The 15,861-nt window shown below is 53.1% G+C and overlaps 2 protein-coding genes across 2 annotated transcripts; one reads left to right on the top strand and one right to left on the bottom strand.

The window, feature by feature from the left end:
• Positions 1 to 1,290: 1,290 nt before the first annotated feature.
• On the top strand, positions 1,291 to 9,045 carry NEURL2 (neuralized E3 ubiquitin protein ligase 2). The gene is made up of 2 exons (XM_056844357.1): positions 1,291 to 1,978; positions 8,930 to 9,045. The coding sequence occupies exons 1-2, from the start codon at positions 1,291 to 1,293 to the stop codon at positions 9,043 to 9,045; spliced, it is 804 nt and encodes a 267-aa protein (XP_056700335.1).
• Positions 9,046 to 12,858: 3,813 nt separating this feature from the next.
• On the bottom strand, positions 12,859 to 14,401 carry ZSWIM1 (zinc finger SWIM-type containing 1). Its single transcript, XM_056845129.1, has one exon. The coding sequence runs from the start codon at positions 14,389 to 14,391 to the stop codon at positions 12,871 to 12,873; it is 1,521 nt and encodes a 506-aa protein (XP_056701107.1). The 5' UTR covers positions 14,392 to 14,401; the 3' UTR covers positions 12,859 to 12,870.
• Between the last annotated feature and the right edge of the window lie 1,460 nt (positions 14,402 to 15,861).

Below are 15,861 nucleotides of genomic sequence, written 5' to 3'. Positions count from 1 at the left end.
GGGGGAGAGCAAGAGTCCAGTAGCACCTTAAAGACTCACAAAAATATTTTTCTGGCAGGGTGTGAGCTTTCGTGAGCCACAGCTCACTTCTTCAGATTCTTCTTCTTATGATTATTATATGGAGGTTTGTTCTGTCTCTAGTAAAGTCAAAGTTATAAAAATAGGGAGACCCTGTCCTTCAGCGGGACTCCTCTGAAGATGCCTGCCACAGCTGCTGGTGAAACGTCAGGAGAGAAAATACCAAGACCACGGTCACACAGCCCGGATAACCTACAAGAACCAATTACGGTATAAAAATATTCTTCAAATACAGCTAGAATGTGAATCCATCTGTCTTTAAGTAGAGGAGAGTGAATTCAGACAAGCATTAGCATGTAAATGTTAACAGTATCCTGGACTCTTCTGCATACCACACCTCATCCCGTCACGCCTGCTATTCACATGTACATACTGTTAACGTTTACATGCTAATGCTTGTCTCAATTCACTCTCCTCTACTTAAAGACAGATGGATTCACGTTCTAGCTGTATCTGAAGAAGTGAGCTGCGGCTCACGAAAGCTCATACCCTGCCAGAAAATATTTTTGTTAATCTTTAAGGTGCTGCTGGACTCTTGCCCTTTTCTACTACTGCAGACAGACTAACACGGCTACCCACTGTGAATTATCTTAAGGGGGGGGGGGGTCGCTTACTGAATTGCTGCTTACAGGCGGCCCTTGTAGCTGTCATTAAACAAAAACAAAAAATACTTTTTATGCCCCCTTTCCACCTGATGACCATCCTCAAGGTGGCCCGCATAAAAACATCTGAACAATCAAACATAACATTTAAAATGATCAAATAATTCAGTAGAAACACATAAACAAACAGTACCAGAACTAGGGAGGAAAGCCAGTAATGGTTATTGGGGGGGGGGGGGAAGACACCAATAGAAGGAGACAGACGAATCTCCCTGGGGAGGGAGTTCCAAAGTTTTTCTAATTGTTTTTGTGCTCTGTATTTTTGTGACTGAAGCTGAAATGCAGGATATAAAGATCTGGCTAAACTAAAAGTCTGCATTGGAGACTGTGTGGGGTGGAGCAGGGTGGGCAGGGGCCCTTCTCCAGAGCTCAAGGAAACCCTTTGGTCCATGGGATCCTCAGGGCATTAGGACCTTCCACGGCCAGCAACCTTCCCTCCCCCTACTTGGAGGCCGTAGGCGTCCCAGCCCAGCAGAGATAGCAGCTGCCTTGACTCGCAGCCCACTTAAAAATAGCCTCGGCTCTGCCTCTGGGAGGGGAAGGCACTGGGATGGCGGCTTCCCGCTGCCCGTCTAGCAGGTTCCACCATGTCCACGGCGCGAACGTCCGCCTGGACCCCTCCTGCACCCAGGCCACCCGCGTGGAGAGCTTTGCCAACGGCCTGTGCTTCAGCCAGGAGCCTCTGGCCCCCGGGCAGATCTTCCTGGTGGAGATCGAGGAGAAGGAGCTGGGCTGGTGCGGCCACCTGCGGGTGGGGCTGATGGCCTGTGACCCCTCCAACCTGGATGTGGTGCCCGAGTACTCCCTGCCCGATCTGGTCAACAGGGGCGACAGCTGGGTCTTTGCCATCACCCGCAACCACAACCGGATCACTCCAGATGCCGCTGCGGAGCAGGCCTCGGGCAAAGCACAGGCCTTCCTCTCCGAGCCCTATTTGCTCATTGAGCAAGTCAGGATCCCGCGAGACAAGCTGGTGGGGCGGAGCAGGCCTGGCCGGTACAGTCACATCCTGGACGACCTGTACAAGAGCAACGTGCTCCCCGCTACGGCCAGGAGGAGCCGCATTGGAGTGCTCTACACCTTGCAGCCCGATGGGACGGCCGACATGCACATGGTCATCAACGGGGAAGACATGGGGCCCAGCGCCAGGGGCCTCCCAGCTTCCCGCCCCCTCTACGCCGTGGTCGACATCTTTGCTTCCACCAAGAGCGTCCGACTCATCCAGGTGGAATACGGCTGTAGGTATCATGGCTCTGTAGGGGCTAAGTGCCTGGGTAGGATGAGAAAGTCCCTTTACGCTCAGCTCCTGAACTAGCATCTAAAAACAAAGGTCTCCCTGCATGTGAGGAGCAGGGGCTTCCTTTGGATGCAGAAGGATTCTCGGTTAGTCCCCAGCAAGGATTTCAGGTATCAAGGGAGGGGGAAGCCCTTGGTGTGCTGGAGATGCTGGAGAACAGCTGCCAGGCAGAGGAGACAACAGGAAACATGACACAGCAAAGGAGACGGGAGCTTCATAGAGATAGATGTGTGTGGGTGTGTTGAGTGCTGTCAAGTTGCTTCCAGCTTATGGCAACCCTTTGAATGACCTACCTTCAAAACTTCCTATGGTTAACAGCCTTGCTCAGGTCTGGCCGTGGTTTCCTTTATAGAGTCAATCCATCTCATTTTGGGTCTCCCTCTTTTTCTTCTGCCTTTTCCTAGCATTATTGTCTTTTCCAGTGAGTCTTGCCTTCTCGTAATGTGACCAAAGTACCACAGCCTCCGTTTGGTCATTTTAGCTTCTAGGGAGAGTTCAGGGTTGATTTGACCTAGGGCCTACTGATTTGTCTTTTTGGTGGTCCACGTTACTCGTAAAATTCTCGCCCAACACCACATTTCAAAGGAATCTACTTTCTTCCTGTCAGCTTTATCATTGTCCAACGTTCACTCCCATACATAGTCATGGGGAATACTGCGGCATGAATTACCTTAATCTTAGTCGCCACCCTTCCACTTAAGACTCTTTTCCAACTCCTTTCATGGCTGCCCTTCCCAGTCTCTGTCTCCTGATTTCTTGGCTGCAGTCTCCCTTTTGGCTGATGATGGAGCGACGGAATACAAAATCTTTAACCGTTTCAATTTCTTCATCGTCAGTCTTAAAGTTTCAGAGCGTAGCCACCTTGGCCTGCAGTAGAACAGTTAGATTCCAGTCCAGGAGCACTTAGGGACCAACATGAGTTTCAAGGTATCCGCTTACGAGAGTCAGAGCTCCCTTCGACAGACATGAGTAGAGTAGAAATGGAGATCTCTGAGTCCTTTTATCCTAGTCAGAAGGTGGGAGGGGTGTTGTAAAGAATGCTTGGGAAGGATGAAGAGGTACAAATGCATCTTGTAATCAGATTGGTTATAGCAGAGGGAAAATGCTGCCCCCCCCCGAAAACGAGTATCTGGAGTTAGGTAAGAATGCCATGTCCCTATCCTGAAGAACAATGGACCCCCCCCCCAAGGCTGAATAGGGACACTGGATTCTTAGCTCATTACAGATGCTAATTTTCTGCTGCATTTCCCCTCTGCTCTAATCAAGCTGATTACAATATAAATGGTGCCTCTGTATCCTTCCCAAGCATTCGTTACAATGCCCCTCCCACCTTCTGACCAGGATAAAAAACCTCAGAGGTCGCCATTTCTACTCTACTCCTACCTGACGAAAGGAGCTGTGACTCTCAAAAGCTGACACCCTGAAACTCTTGTTGGTCTCTAATGCGCTACTGGACTGGAATCTTGTGTAATTCCCCAGTAGTCATTACTCGTGTCTTGGTGTTCAGCGGCAATCCTGCTTTGGCACTTTCTACTTCAACCTTTATCAGTAGTCATTTCAAGTCTTCACTGTCTTCTGACAATAATGTGGTGTCTTCTGCATATCTTGAATTGCTAATGTTCCTTCCACCAATTTCCACTCCCCCTTCATCTAGATCTAATCCAGCTTTCCTTATGGTATGCTCTGCATGTAGATTGAAGAGATAAGGTGCTAAAATGCATGGTCTGGCGCTTTTGCCAACTGGAAACCCTTCTGCTTCTCCATCTTCTGTCCTGAGAGTCGCCTCTTGTCCAGAGTTCAGGTTGTGCATCAAAACAATCCGATGTTGTGGAACACCCACTTCTTTTAAAACCAACCATAACATAAAGTGTCTATGTCTTTCCTATAAAAAGGCATCTAGAACTGGATACAATCTAATTCTGATATTAGGTTTACTAATATTTTAGCTGACTTTTAAAATGTACTCATTCCATCCTTCTATGATGTGAACCTTTTGATTCTGAGTTGTGTTTATTTGCATATTGCAGTTCATGGAATGTCTGCAATGGGGTCCAGCCTGAGAAAGTCCAATAAGCCATTGTGCTTTATGGACTATTTTATGGACAATAGGCTGAAAATTAACTGGCGGGTGTGTCTTCTCTGTTCTCTGCCTAGCAATGTTGGGAGAGGAAACTGGAAATTATCGGAAATGTCTTGAGGGCACTTAACACACACACACACACAAAGAGAGAGAGAAACTTTAGAGCAGTTGCAGAGGAGAGCAACAAGGAGAATTGGGGTTTGGAAAGTGAACCTTACAAAGAGAGCCTACAGGAACTGGGAAGGGTGAACCTGGAGAAGAGGAGGTTGAGGGGGGATGCAGTTATTCTTTTAAAGTGATTTTTAGAGGAGGCAAGGGTGCTATTTCAGTAGGTAGTGGAGGATTGGGCTCGTAATAATATGTTTAAGTTATGGTCGAGGTGATATCGGCGGAATACCAGGAAGAACTTTTTAACAAAAAGGGCAGTTCAGGGGTGGAACCGGTTGCCCAGGGATGTTGTGGGCTCTCCCTCCTTGGAGGTGCTTAAGTGGATATTTATCTATCAGGGATGCTTTAATTCATCCTGTGTAATGCAGGGAGTTGGACTGGGTGATCTTTGGGCCCCTTCCAACTTTTAATTCTGTGATTCGAGATCAAAGACCTCAGAACCCAATCAGTCATGATAGTGTCAGGACTCGGTCACGGTGTTTGAGTGCCCCTGAATTTTTTTTTTGCCACTGAAGTCAAAGCCAGCTTGTAGGTTCATGCGGAAGATAATGTTGGAAAACACAGGCTTGGATCCACCAGCCTGCTTCTGTGGACAGAAGGATTCCCCCCCCCCCCACAGAATGCCACTCCCTTCCCCCCAGCCCCAGCCCAAAATGCCCTCAGCCTCGGCACAAAACTGCCTTCACAGCTCGTGTTATAAACATGGGAGACCAGCAAATTGACTGCTGGCTCAGCAAGGTGTTTCTCACGGCAAGGAAACGTGGCCCTCCCTACCACGCATCAGAAGAGCTGTGCCCTCAAAAAGGTTCACAGCAACACATACTTGCAATGAAGGGCAGGACGGCAACCATATGGTCTAGGGACCAGGTGGTGATAGGTAGGACCTGCAGAGTGGCCGAGACGAAGGGACAAAAGAAAAAGCTGATAGAGGATATGGAGAGACACCCAGGAGGGGAAGTAAAGAGGAGTGGTTGATTCTGGGACATACCGAACTTGACGGAGGGATGAGACATCCCAGTAACAATGCCCCAGGAGGAGTTGGAGATGCAACACTTGCGGGGAGGAGGCGAAGCAGAGAGTCCTGGGGGTGCGGGCAGAACTGATTCAACGAGCTTACCTGAGAGAAAGGTGGTGAACCGAGAACAGAATCCTCCTGCAAAACTAGAAGTGAAAGGAGAGAAGCTTCCTCTACTGGAAACAGCCAGTTAATCAACAGGAAAGGGGCTTGAGATCGAGCTCCCTCTGGCCCTTTCAAAGTCCTTTTCAGCAAGACCTCAAATGGGGCATGTTTTTTCCAACTGCAGCATGAAGGTATCAGAATGACTCAGGATGGAGGCGAGAAGTGGAGGTGGTGCGGAAGAGGCACACTCATCCTGAGGTCGTCTCTGCTAAACAGGTTTCATGGGGTTTCGCTGCACCCCCAGAACCTGGCCTGCCTGTGGAGCAGAGGTGACAGACCCAAGTGTGCCCATCACAAGAAAACAATGCCCCTTTCATCCTGCAACATAAAGAGGCCCGTCTCCTGTCTATGGGGGAATGCAAGCCAGGGCAGCGAGAAGAGGCAGGCAGGGAATCCAGCAACAAGCTCTTGCTTGATTTATTCCAGGGAAGGAGCCCAGAATTGCCAAGCCAAGAGCAAAACCCCCAGAGGTCTGTGGCCCTGAGGAACGGGCTGCTCTGTGAGCCCCAAGGGGCCTTTAGTTTAGATCCTTCTTTAGAGGCATGCAGGGAAGGGCAGCCAGAGGCACAGGCCTTGCCTTTTGGCAAGCACACAGCCTGTTCCACAACACATCCTGACTCTGCCATGGAACAAAGCAAAGAAGAGAACCACGCTGCTAATGTGGACTCTAGGGGGAAAACCACCCCCAAAGATGCCAGTGGGAACGCAAGTCATGGCCCAGAACATCAGCTTGTGGCCCAGGGTCCGATTCTGCCATTCTTAATTCTCTTCAGTTTTCCAGAAACAACTTTGCAGAACAAAAAAAGGGAAGGAAAGTCTCTGCCTAGAGGAAGGGAAAGGACTGAGGTTTGTATGTGCAGGAAATCTTGCATATTTCCCTAGCAAGTCATGCTAGTAACAGGCTCAAGGAACCGCTTCCAAAATCAGATAAGCCATCACCAAATAGAATCAAGGGCTGTGTCTGTCAGGAATGAGAGCATGAGCCCCATTTCACCTGAGAAAGATGCATCCCAGGTGGGGCACTCCCCCCCCCCCCGCCAACCCAGACAGATGGCTCATCTGTGGCAGAGGGAAAGTTTGTGGAGACCCCCAGTCTGGGGGAGGTCCCCTGAGGCCGTAGAGAAGTGCTTTCATCTCCTGAGAGTGAAGGAGCGAAGCATCCTGTTGCAGGACTCAGCACGGTTGGCCTGTGGGGTTTTGGCCGGCGAAAGATAGGCAAGCCCAGGGAACAGACTGGCCTGCCGCCTGGGATGCAACTGGAGAGGGTCTGGAGCAGCCTGGCTCTTTGTGTGTGTGTGTGTGTGTGTGTATGTGCACGTATGTTGGTGTCAGGTGCAACTGGAACCCTCATTAATATGCATACACCTGTCTTCTCTCCAGGGTGTCACATGGATGCCAGGTAAACTCTAAGGATACATGAGACAGCTATCTCTATTCTCCTTTTAATTTCTTAGAGCCTTTACCTCCCTTTTGTAGCCTATGAACTTATACTCAACTCTTGTAGTGAACAAAGCTTTGGTCTGCAGAAGGAATTAGGGCTGCACGTGTGTAAGACTGCCCTCTGGGTTTCCCACGTCTCCTTGTTTGGTGTTCCCCTGGCTCCAAACGGGTGGTTTAGAAGAGTAAAGAGGGTGGTGGCGATGATTCTCAGGGAGCACCCCAGTGCTCTGAACAGGAATTTGGGGGGCGGGGTGAAGGTAAACCTCTGGGAACCTCTGGGCCAGCTTGAATCTCTTCTTGGCTGCTTGCAGGCTGTTGCTGGAGCAAGGAAGGGAGGTGCATTCTGAAAGTCTAGAGGGAAGTCGACAGCTTCCAAGGTGGTCCTGACATCGATACCGAAGGTCTCACTTCCAAGCTGTCAGCACAGCCAGAAAGTTTATCTGCTTGCAATTCCCAAAGCATGCCAGTGGGGATAAACTTGGAAGGGAGTCCAAACTGCTGAGTCTGGAGAGCAGTGCCCTCCCGCGCAGAGCCTGATGGCTTGGAGCATAAAGACAGTTTCAAGCTCTGCCGTGGACTGACACTCATTCCACAGTTAAGCAAACTGTCCAGTTCCAGGCTTGGCATTTTAGGCATGGAACATCAGAAGAACCCTGCTGGACCAGACAGGTGAGGGCCCATCCAGTCTAGCATCCTGTCTCACACAGGGGCCAACCAGTTCCTCTGGAGGGCCAACCACTGGGCATATAGAGGCCAAGGCCTTCATAATAATATAAGAAGAGCCCTGCTGGAACAGACCAGCGAGGGTCCATCTAGTCCAGCATCCCGTCCACACAGGGGCCAACCAATTCCTCTGGAGGGCCAACCACAGGGCAGAAAGGCCGAGGCCTTCATAAGTACATCAGAAAAGCTCTGCTGGATCAGACCGGTCAAGGTGCCTCTAGTCCAGCATTCTGTTTCACTAGCCCACTTTTAAAGCTATCCATGCTTGTGGTCATCACTCCATTGGCAGTGAATTCCTGTTGGATTACTCATTGAGTAAACAAGTATTGCCTTTTGCCTGTCCAGAACCTTTCCCTGAACAATTTCATCGGGTGTCCCTTAGTTCTAGGGTTATGGGAGAGGAAGAAAAAGCTCCCTCTATCAACTCTGGGCATAATTTCAGAAACCTCTCTCACGTCTTCCCTCAGCCTTCTCTTTTCTAAACTAAGAAGTCCCAGACTCCAGCCTCTGCTCACGAGCAAGTCATTCCACGATCTAACGTCAAGGCCCGTGTGCTGTTTGGACAAGCCGTAAAGAAGTATAAGAGAACAGGAGCTTGGTGTAGAATATTATCCCCCGTGGTGCAGGAGATTACCCCCTTTGGCATGCTTTGGGATGGTGTGTGGCAATACCACTGAGACGAGACAATCCGGCAATGGGCCAGACTAGCCACCGGCCAAAGAGATGGGGGGGAGGGGAACCTCATGGCTGAGCAGACAAGACCTGAATTGTCCTCTCGCAGGGCTCTGCCCTTCCCCCTTTCTGTCAATTCCTCTGTCAGAGAAAGGCATAGGAAGAAGTTCCTGGGGACACAGCAAAGTGGGACACGCTCATTAAGACGTGCTGCCAGGCTGAACTAACCCGTTCCAGTCTGGCTGGACGTTGCATCCACCAGGGCCTCTGGAGACGAAGCATTTCCTGCCGCAGTTCTGGATGCTCTTGGGCGTCTGTGACTTGGCCATGGGCTCGGACGGGCCCCTTCTCTGGCTGAGAGGGGCCCAAGCCAGAGCAGAGGAGAAGGCGCCTGGAGGGTGAGAGATTCAAAACTGATAAAAAAAGTATTTCTTCACACAACGCATAGTTAAATTGTGGAACTCCCTGCCCCAGGATGTGGTGATGGCTGCCAACTTGGAAGGCTTTAAGAGGCACGTGGACATGTTCATGGAGGAGAAGGCTACCCACGGCTACTAGTAAAAATGGATACTAGTCATGATGCATCCCTATTCTCTCCACTTCAGCCCTCCTTTTGCTTTCCTTCCCAGTTCCCTCACTGCAGACCCTCAGCCGGCTGGCCATCCAGAAACACGTTGTGCACCGGCTGGCCATCGACGGCCTCAACCTACCGCCACTCCTGAAGAACTTCTGCAAGTACGAGTGACCTGGCCCAGGCTGCGCATGCATGCCGCCCCCTTCATTCGCCTGGGGGCTTCGTGGGACTGGACCGACGCCTGCAAGGCACAAGCAGCAGCACCACCACAGGGGCTGAGCCCCGCTCCCTCGAAGGAAGGATCACCCTGCTCCTGGGTCTTGCATCCAGCTGGACAAATGGGGCAGCCCTCTGAGGTGGGAGATGCCCACAGAAGTCCAGTCCTAGGCAGTGAAGTTGGATTTTATTGTCAAGAGCTTGGAGCTGGAAACCCCAGCTAGAGGAAGCCTTTGGACACTTTGAAGGCATGAACAAAGGGGCACAGAAGTGGTAGGGGTGGAAGAACCCTGGATTTTGGGGGGGGGGCACACGATGCATGCTGAGCTGTTATCAAGGTGACAGTTCAATAAAAAAAAGTGCCTCACAGCAAAACAAGCCAGAGTGGTGGGAGTGGAAACTCAGCCTCCGCCGCTGGGGCCAGGCTGACAACCCAGGGAGCAGGTTTGGTATGGCCACACAGCGGGCCGGGGCCTTCCTCTCAGCTCCCCTGGGAAAAGCGGCCCCACCTCTCTGGAGTGCCTTTGGCCAAAGGCCCTCGGCTCAAGCAGAGGGGCAAGCGGTGGCTGCACAGTGGCTCTGTGTGACGTAAGGGCCAGGCCCTGTGACACCGGTTCTAGAATGGAGGGAGCTCAGGCTGGGCCCAGCACGGAAGTGGCCACGCTTGACGGGTCCCCCATGGCTGAGCACGGGAGGGGGGGAGCGTCCCCGGGCTTCTTCCCGCCTCCTCACCAAGGTACAGCTCCTCTCCTCACCCTGGCATTTTGCATAGAAGAGCAGCCCAGCGGGCATCTACCCTCAAACCCACTGGCATGCAGCCAGGTGCTGTTAAGAGAAGCCGGGTATGCAAAAAGCGCGGTGCCCTTGACACGCAGGCAGAGCAGGATCGGGTCCCATTTCAGCGTCGCGAGCCCAAGAGGCCTACCCCTCGCACCAGAAACCAGAAAGGCTGAGGGAGACCCTGACCGCGCCCAGGATGATCTGGAGGAAATAACCCCCCCACACCCTTCTTCCACCATGGGTGGGGCCATGGTTCTTCCCTCCCCCTTTATTCTCACAACCACCTTGTGAGGTAGGTCAGCTTGAGAGACACCCAGTGTGGTGTGGAGGCTGTAATATCAGTCTAGGATGAGGAAGACCCATGCTGAAAACATTGCTCAGCTGTGAAGCTCTCCGGGTGTGACCTCAGGCCAGGCACTTTCTCTCGGCCCAGCCCGCCTCACAGGGCTGTTGTGACCATACCATGAATGAGGGAGCCACACGACACTCCCCGGAGCTCCTGGGAGGAAGAGCAGCATTCAAGTGGTCTCCAACCCTCCTGAGACTTGTGGGCTCTGACAGTCACGGCGGGCGTGCCTCAGAGGGGAGGGCCTGGCACCCACTGCCTGCTCACTCTTGCCTGGGAGGCCACGAGCATCCTTCTCCTACGCGCTCTGCCAGCTCCTCGGGCGGGGTGAGAAACTGGGAGCTGGCGGAATGCAAACTGCCGCTCCTGCGGCCCCTGCTTGAGAAAGGTGTTTACTCAGCGGGAAGATGAGTGGGCGAGGGATAGCGATCCCAGCACACTTTGCTCCCCCCTCTCCACTGGCCCCGTTGGAAAGACAGCGGGAGCAAAGGCTGACCCCCACGCTCCAGCTGACCTCTCTTCTCCTCCCCCCCCCCAATTTTAGGAGAGGCCAACAGCAAAGATCTCAAGGTGGCACCAAGCAGCCTGCCAAGCCTGGGCTCCGCTTCCACGAGGGTCTCTGCTCGAGTGGTGTTCAGGAGGAAACTGCCAGCCAGGAGGGGGCTTCCCCCCCAGATCAGCACCACCCACCTGCTTCCCCAGTCAGCCTTCAAGCCCCCTTGCGGGGCAGTTGCCCTGTCGCCCAGCACTGCCAGCCAGGGGGCCACACCAAGGCCCTCCAGGAGCTTCCCCCATCCAGGCCCGGCCCAGGACGACCCCATTGAGCAGACAGGCAGCAGGAGGTCGTGCCTCCCCTCTGCGATGCCATGCCCTCTCGGCCAGCAGCCAAAGGATTTTGCCAGCCCCAGAGGGGACTTCCCGCTGGCCCGGCAGGGCTTCTTGCCGAGCGGCATCGTCTGGATGTCAGCACCGCTTGACCCCGAGGGAGGGGCTCGGCCAGCGCTCCGTTTGCCCCCCAACATCTGCATCCTGACCCTGGCCATGATGATCGCTGGCATCCCCACAGTCCCGGTGCCAGGCGTTCGCGAGGAGGACATGATCCTGGCCGCCCACAACTTTGTGGCCGAGAGCCTGCAGCCTGGCCGAGTGGAAGGGGAGGGAGCACTGCAGAGATGGGCTGCAGGGCCTCACCTGGACCTCGCCTGCAAGAGAGACAAGCCGCGGAAGAGGGCTGCTGCTGGCAGAAGCCCCCTCTCCCTCTTTCTAGCCCAGCTGGAGAAGTAATAAGGGAAGGGGCCTGCGCCTCTGCTTCTGAACCCAAGAAGGTGACATAAAGGGGTTAAAAAAACAGCTTTTCTGTGACCAGCTTATTGACCACGTGACCAAACAAAGCCCTCCTACCACCTGGTACCCCATCAGGCAAGCCCAGGCAATGGGCTTAGAATCACAGAGTTGGAAGGGGCCATACAGGCCATCTAGTCCAGCCCCCTGCCCAATGCAGGATCAGCCTAGAGTATCCCTGACAAGGGTTCGCCCAGCCACTGCTTGGAGGCTGCCAGAGGAGGAGCTCACCGCCTCCCTAGGCAGCCGGTTCCACTGCTGAACTATTCTTACTGTAAAAGGTTTCTTCCTAATGTCCAGTGGGTACCTTTCTGTTTGTCACAGTCTGTTCTTTGAAACTGAAAGGAAGATGTGTCTCCCCTTCCATACATATAAACACATGAAGCTGCCTCCCACTGAATCAGACCACCTGTCCATCAGGATCAGTATTGTCTACTCAGGCTGGCAGCAGCTCTCCAGGTCTTTCATATCACCTATTACATGGTCCTTTCAAATGGAGATGCCGGGGCTGGAACCTGGGACCTTTGGCATGCCAAGCAGATGCTCTACCCCTAAGCCACTGCCCCACACACTGACCCCCCCTTTTCAACCCTGCCATTTGCTGTGGCCACAACAGATCTCCTCAAGCTCAGTGGGTTTTGTCTTAAGGGGGACCTTTCGGCCATCACGGCTTCTGTCTGACGCCACCAATGGATCGCTCCTGGTGACCCGGAAATTGGCTGGCTGCCTGGCCAAGGGCGGCTGAGAACTCGCCAAACTGCTCCAGTTTAGCAAGTTTGCAGAGTTGCTCCACCCACTTCCATAACTACAACCTGAGTGATAAATAACAGATGATAGATCAGGAATTGATGGACAGGAAAGATCTGTTTATTAACAAGCTGGGGTTTCAGCAGACACTCTCCTGCTCCTGTAGGTACCAGAGGACCCTCATCCATAACAACAGGGGGACTGTGGGGTGAGAGGAGGAAAGGGGGCAGAGAAGCACCAAGCCGCCCTCTCCCCAAGAGCCAGCATGGGTGACACCCTGTAAAAAAACACACACACACCAGCTCTTTTGGTGTAATTGCCACTTGGGATTCCTGAGGGGGCGGGATTTGATATGGCCTGAAGATGCTGATCCCAAGCCCCATCAGGCTTCCTGTGGGCCTCTCGTGGAAGGCTCCCAGTCTGCAAGAGCACAAGTTCACACGCGTGCGCTCTCAGCCCCTCTCAGAAGGGGAAAGAGCCCCACAGGCAAGCCTTTGGTGCCCAGCATTTTCAGGAAGAGTCACGTCTGGGAAATGGTCCCTAGACAGCAAGAGCCCAGGGCCAGATCACAGCTTCACCTGCACATAAGGCCCAATCCAGCTGTCCGCCAGCTCGCGCAGGGTGCTGTACCTGCGGTCGAACTCCTCACTGCTGCACTGGCTCAGCAGCCGGCTGATCTCCTCTGTGAGGAACGACACGGCCAGGTACTTGTCCAAGGAGGCGTCCCACGAACTCCTCAGGACTTCCAAGAGGTCTCTGGTGCCCCTCTGCCCAGGCTGGGAGCAGGTGTGCCCCTTGCGCCACTGGGCAGGGACCCTCTCCGCTTCCAGCTCCTTCCCCTCGGAGTTCAGTAGGGCCACCACGTGCCTGCAGGGGAGCTGGAAGGTCCGGCTGAAGTGGCAGGTGCAGCCGTTGAGGCCCTTGTGGCTCACCGTCTGGGCGTCTTCCAGGATCTGCATGCTGACCGTGTCGGCGCTGCTCCCCATCAAGCACACAGAACTCTGGGCTACGGCAAACTCGTTCAAGCAGAGCCTGGCTGCGGGCTCTGTGCAGATGTCACTCAAGGACTGGCGGATACGCTCGGAGGCTTCTTCGTCAGAGACCGCGGCCTCCTGCTCATCTTCAGCAGAGGCCTCCTGTTTCGCTGCCAGGGAACTCCAGGGGGCTGCCGTAGGGGGATCGCGAGGAAGCAGGGGCCCCTGGACTTTTGGAGCAGAGGAGCTGAGATCCACCAGGTTTGGCAGGGATGAGACATTCTGGCTGAGCAGGGTGGCTGGGCACGGCGGGGCCTCCCAGGAGCCCTTCAGAACACTCTTCTGGTAGTGCTTGGAGATCCTTGTGATGCAGGACTCCAGGGAGAGCCTCACACAGAAGACTTGGCTTAAATTGCGTGTGACCATCTCCAGGTCTTTGAAGTACTGGCTGCATTCCTCCCAGGTCCGCCAGCGGTGCATGGACCAGATCTTCTCGTTGAGTAGCCAGTTTGTATGAAGCTGGGGCAGCAGATTTGGTTTCACAAAGTCACTCAGGATGGCGTGCATCTTCTTCAGGTTGCTTTCGCTGGGAGCGCACATTGCGTTCCTCAAGACGCTCAGGAGCAGCCTCTTTGTGTGGAATTCCAGGGAGACGTGGCGGATCTTCTGCTGTAAATGCTTGCAGATATGAAAGACGGACAGCTGGACATCCGCAGAGGGGAATGCTTCCAAAAGTGTCGGCAACAGCCGGAAGCGTGGATCGACAAGGAACGTCTTGATCTGCTTCCACTCAGGGTTGAAAGCCTTGAAGGTGTGATATATGTGAGCAAGGCCTTCTGCTGATTCCTTGGTTGGGACCGCAAAGTGGATCACTTTGGTCATCTCTCCCTCAAGCTTTAGGAAAGGCTTGTCCACCATGAACATGTAGAGAGCCTTGCCCAACGGGTTGTGGGTTCGATGAATAAGCACCACCTCTGGGTGATTTACGAAGACGTCCCTCATCAGCATGGTCTGGAAGCTGATGGAATCAAGGTGGGAGTTTTTGTCCAGCAGATAAGTTACCAGCGAGCCACACTCCAAACTCAGCAGCTCCTTCACAGTGTCCACAGCCATGGTGCACGGGGACTCTTCGTACTTGTGTCAAGAACCACTGCTTTGCAACGCTTTTCCCAGTGATGCCAGCTTGCGAAAGAGTTTGGGTTTCTGCTGCTACTCTCATGCTATTGCCGATGCCTATTATTCCATGCTGAAGGGCCTAGAGGGGCAGAAACAGGACTTGGTTGTTGTGTCCATGCTGATGTGAAAAAGACGGACCCCCGCCTCCCTGGTAGTCAGGGAGATAGACCTGGTTATTTATGCAAAACACAAGCTGGTTTATAACCCACCTTGCCCACTAAAGCATAGCTTGGAGAAGCTGTGACCATTTGTAGAACATGTGTGTGTTTTACAGATAATTAAAAACAAAAGAGTGAAGTCGGCATGGTATAGCTGGATCTTGTCAGATCGCAGAAGCTAAACTGGGTCAGTACTTGGAAGGGAGACCACCAAGGAAGGCTCTGCAGAGGAAGGCGATGGCAAACCACCTCTGCTTCTCACTTGCCTTGAAAGCCCCTTGCTGGGGTCGCCATCAGCTGTGATCTGGCGGCATGTAAGAACGCAAGAAGATACTGTTGGATCAAATCATTGGTCTCACACAGCAACTTCATTGGTGCCCCCGAGTTCTAGCATTATGGGAGGGGGGGAGTGCTCTCTGTCTACTCTCTAAACCCCATGCATAATTTTACTAACCTCTACCATGTCCTCCTTTAGCCACCTTTATTCTAGACTGATCACTGGAAAAGACAGTCATGCTAGGAAAAGTTGAGGGCAGAAAAAGAGGAAGACCCAACAAGAGATGGATTGACTCAATAAAGGAAGCCACAGTTTGCAAGACCTGAGCAAGGCTGTCAAAGACGGGACACTTTGGAGGACTTTCATTCACAGGGTCGCCATGAGTCGGAAGCGACTTGATGGCACTTAACACACACACACACATTCCCAGACTAGATCACAATGGGTGGCCATGTTAGCCTGTCACTAGCAGTAGAAAAGAGCAAGAGTCCAGCAGCACCTTAAAGACTAACACAATTTCTGGCAGGGTAGGAGCTTTCGTGAGTCACAGCTCACCTCTTCAGGTACCAACAACTGCGCTGTGACTTACGAAAGCTCCTTTCCTGCCAGAAATTTTGTCAAGTCTTTAAGGTGCTGCTGGACTCTTGCTCTTTTCTACTGCTAATTCCCAGACTCTTCAGCTTTTCCTCTTCGGTAAGGTGCCCCGGCCCCTTAATCGCTTTGGCTGCCCTCTTCCACACCTTTCTCGCCTCACCGGAGAACCCGCGTGGGGTAGTGGTTAAGAGCGGTGGTTTGGAGCGGTGGAGTCTGATCTGGAGAGCCGGGTTCGATTCCCCCACTCCTCCTCCACATGAGCGGCGGAGGCTAATCTGGTGAACTGGGTTGGTTTCCCCACTCCTACACACGAAGTCGGCTGGGTGGCCTTGGGCTAGTCACAGCTCTCTCAGCCCCACCTACCTCACAGCGTGGGGA

This window comes from Euleptes europaea, chromosome 2, assembly GCF_029931775.1.
Source record: "Euleptes europaea isolate rEulEur1 chromosome 2, rEulEur1.hap1, whole genome shotgun sequence".
NCBI classification, from domain to species: Eukaryota; Metazoa; Chordata; class Lepidosauria; order Squamata; family Sphaerodactylidae; genus Euleptes; species Euleptes europaea.
The sequence above is the reverse complement of the archived record's forward strand: the minus strand, read 5'-3'. Positions and strand labels throughout refer to the sequence as shown.

Bases quoted from the DNA above. Each gene is read 5' to 3' on its own strand.
- NEURL2 (XM_056844357.1), top strand. From the start codon at position 1,291: ATGGCGGCTTCCCGCTGCCCGTCTAGCAGGTTCCACCATGTCCACGGC. The intron at 1,979-8,929 runs GTAGGTATCATG...TTTCCTTCCCAG, and splicing joins CATCCAGGTGGAATACGGCT to TTCCCTCACTGCAGACCCTC.
- ZSWIM1 (XM_056845129.1), bottom strand. From the start codon at position 14,391: ATGGCTGTGGACACTGTGAAGGAGCTGCTGAGTTTGGAGTGTGGCTCG.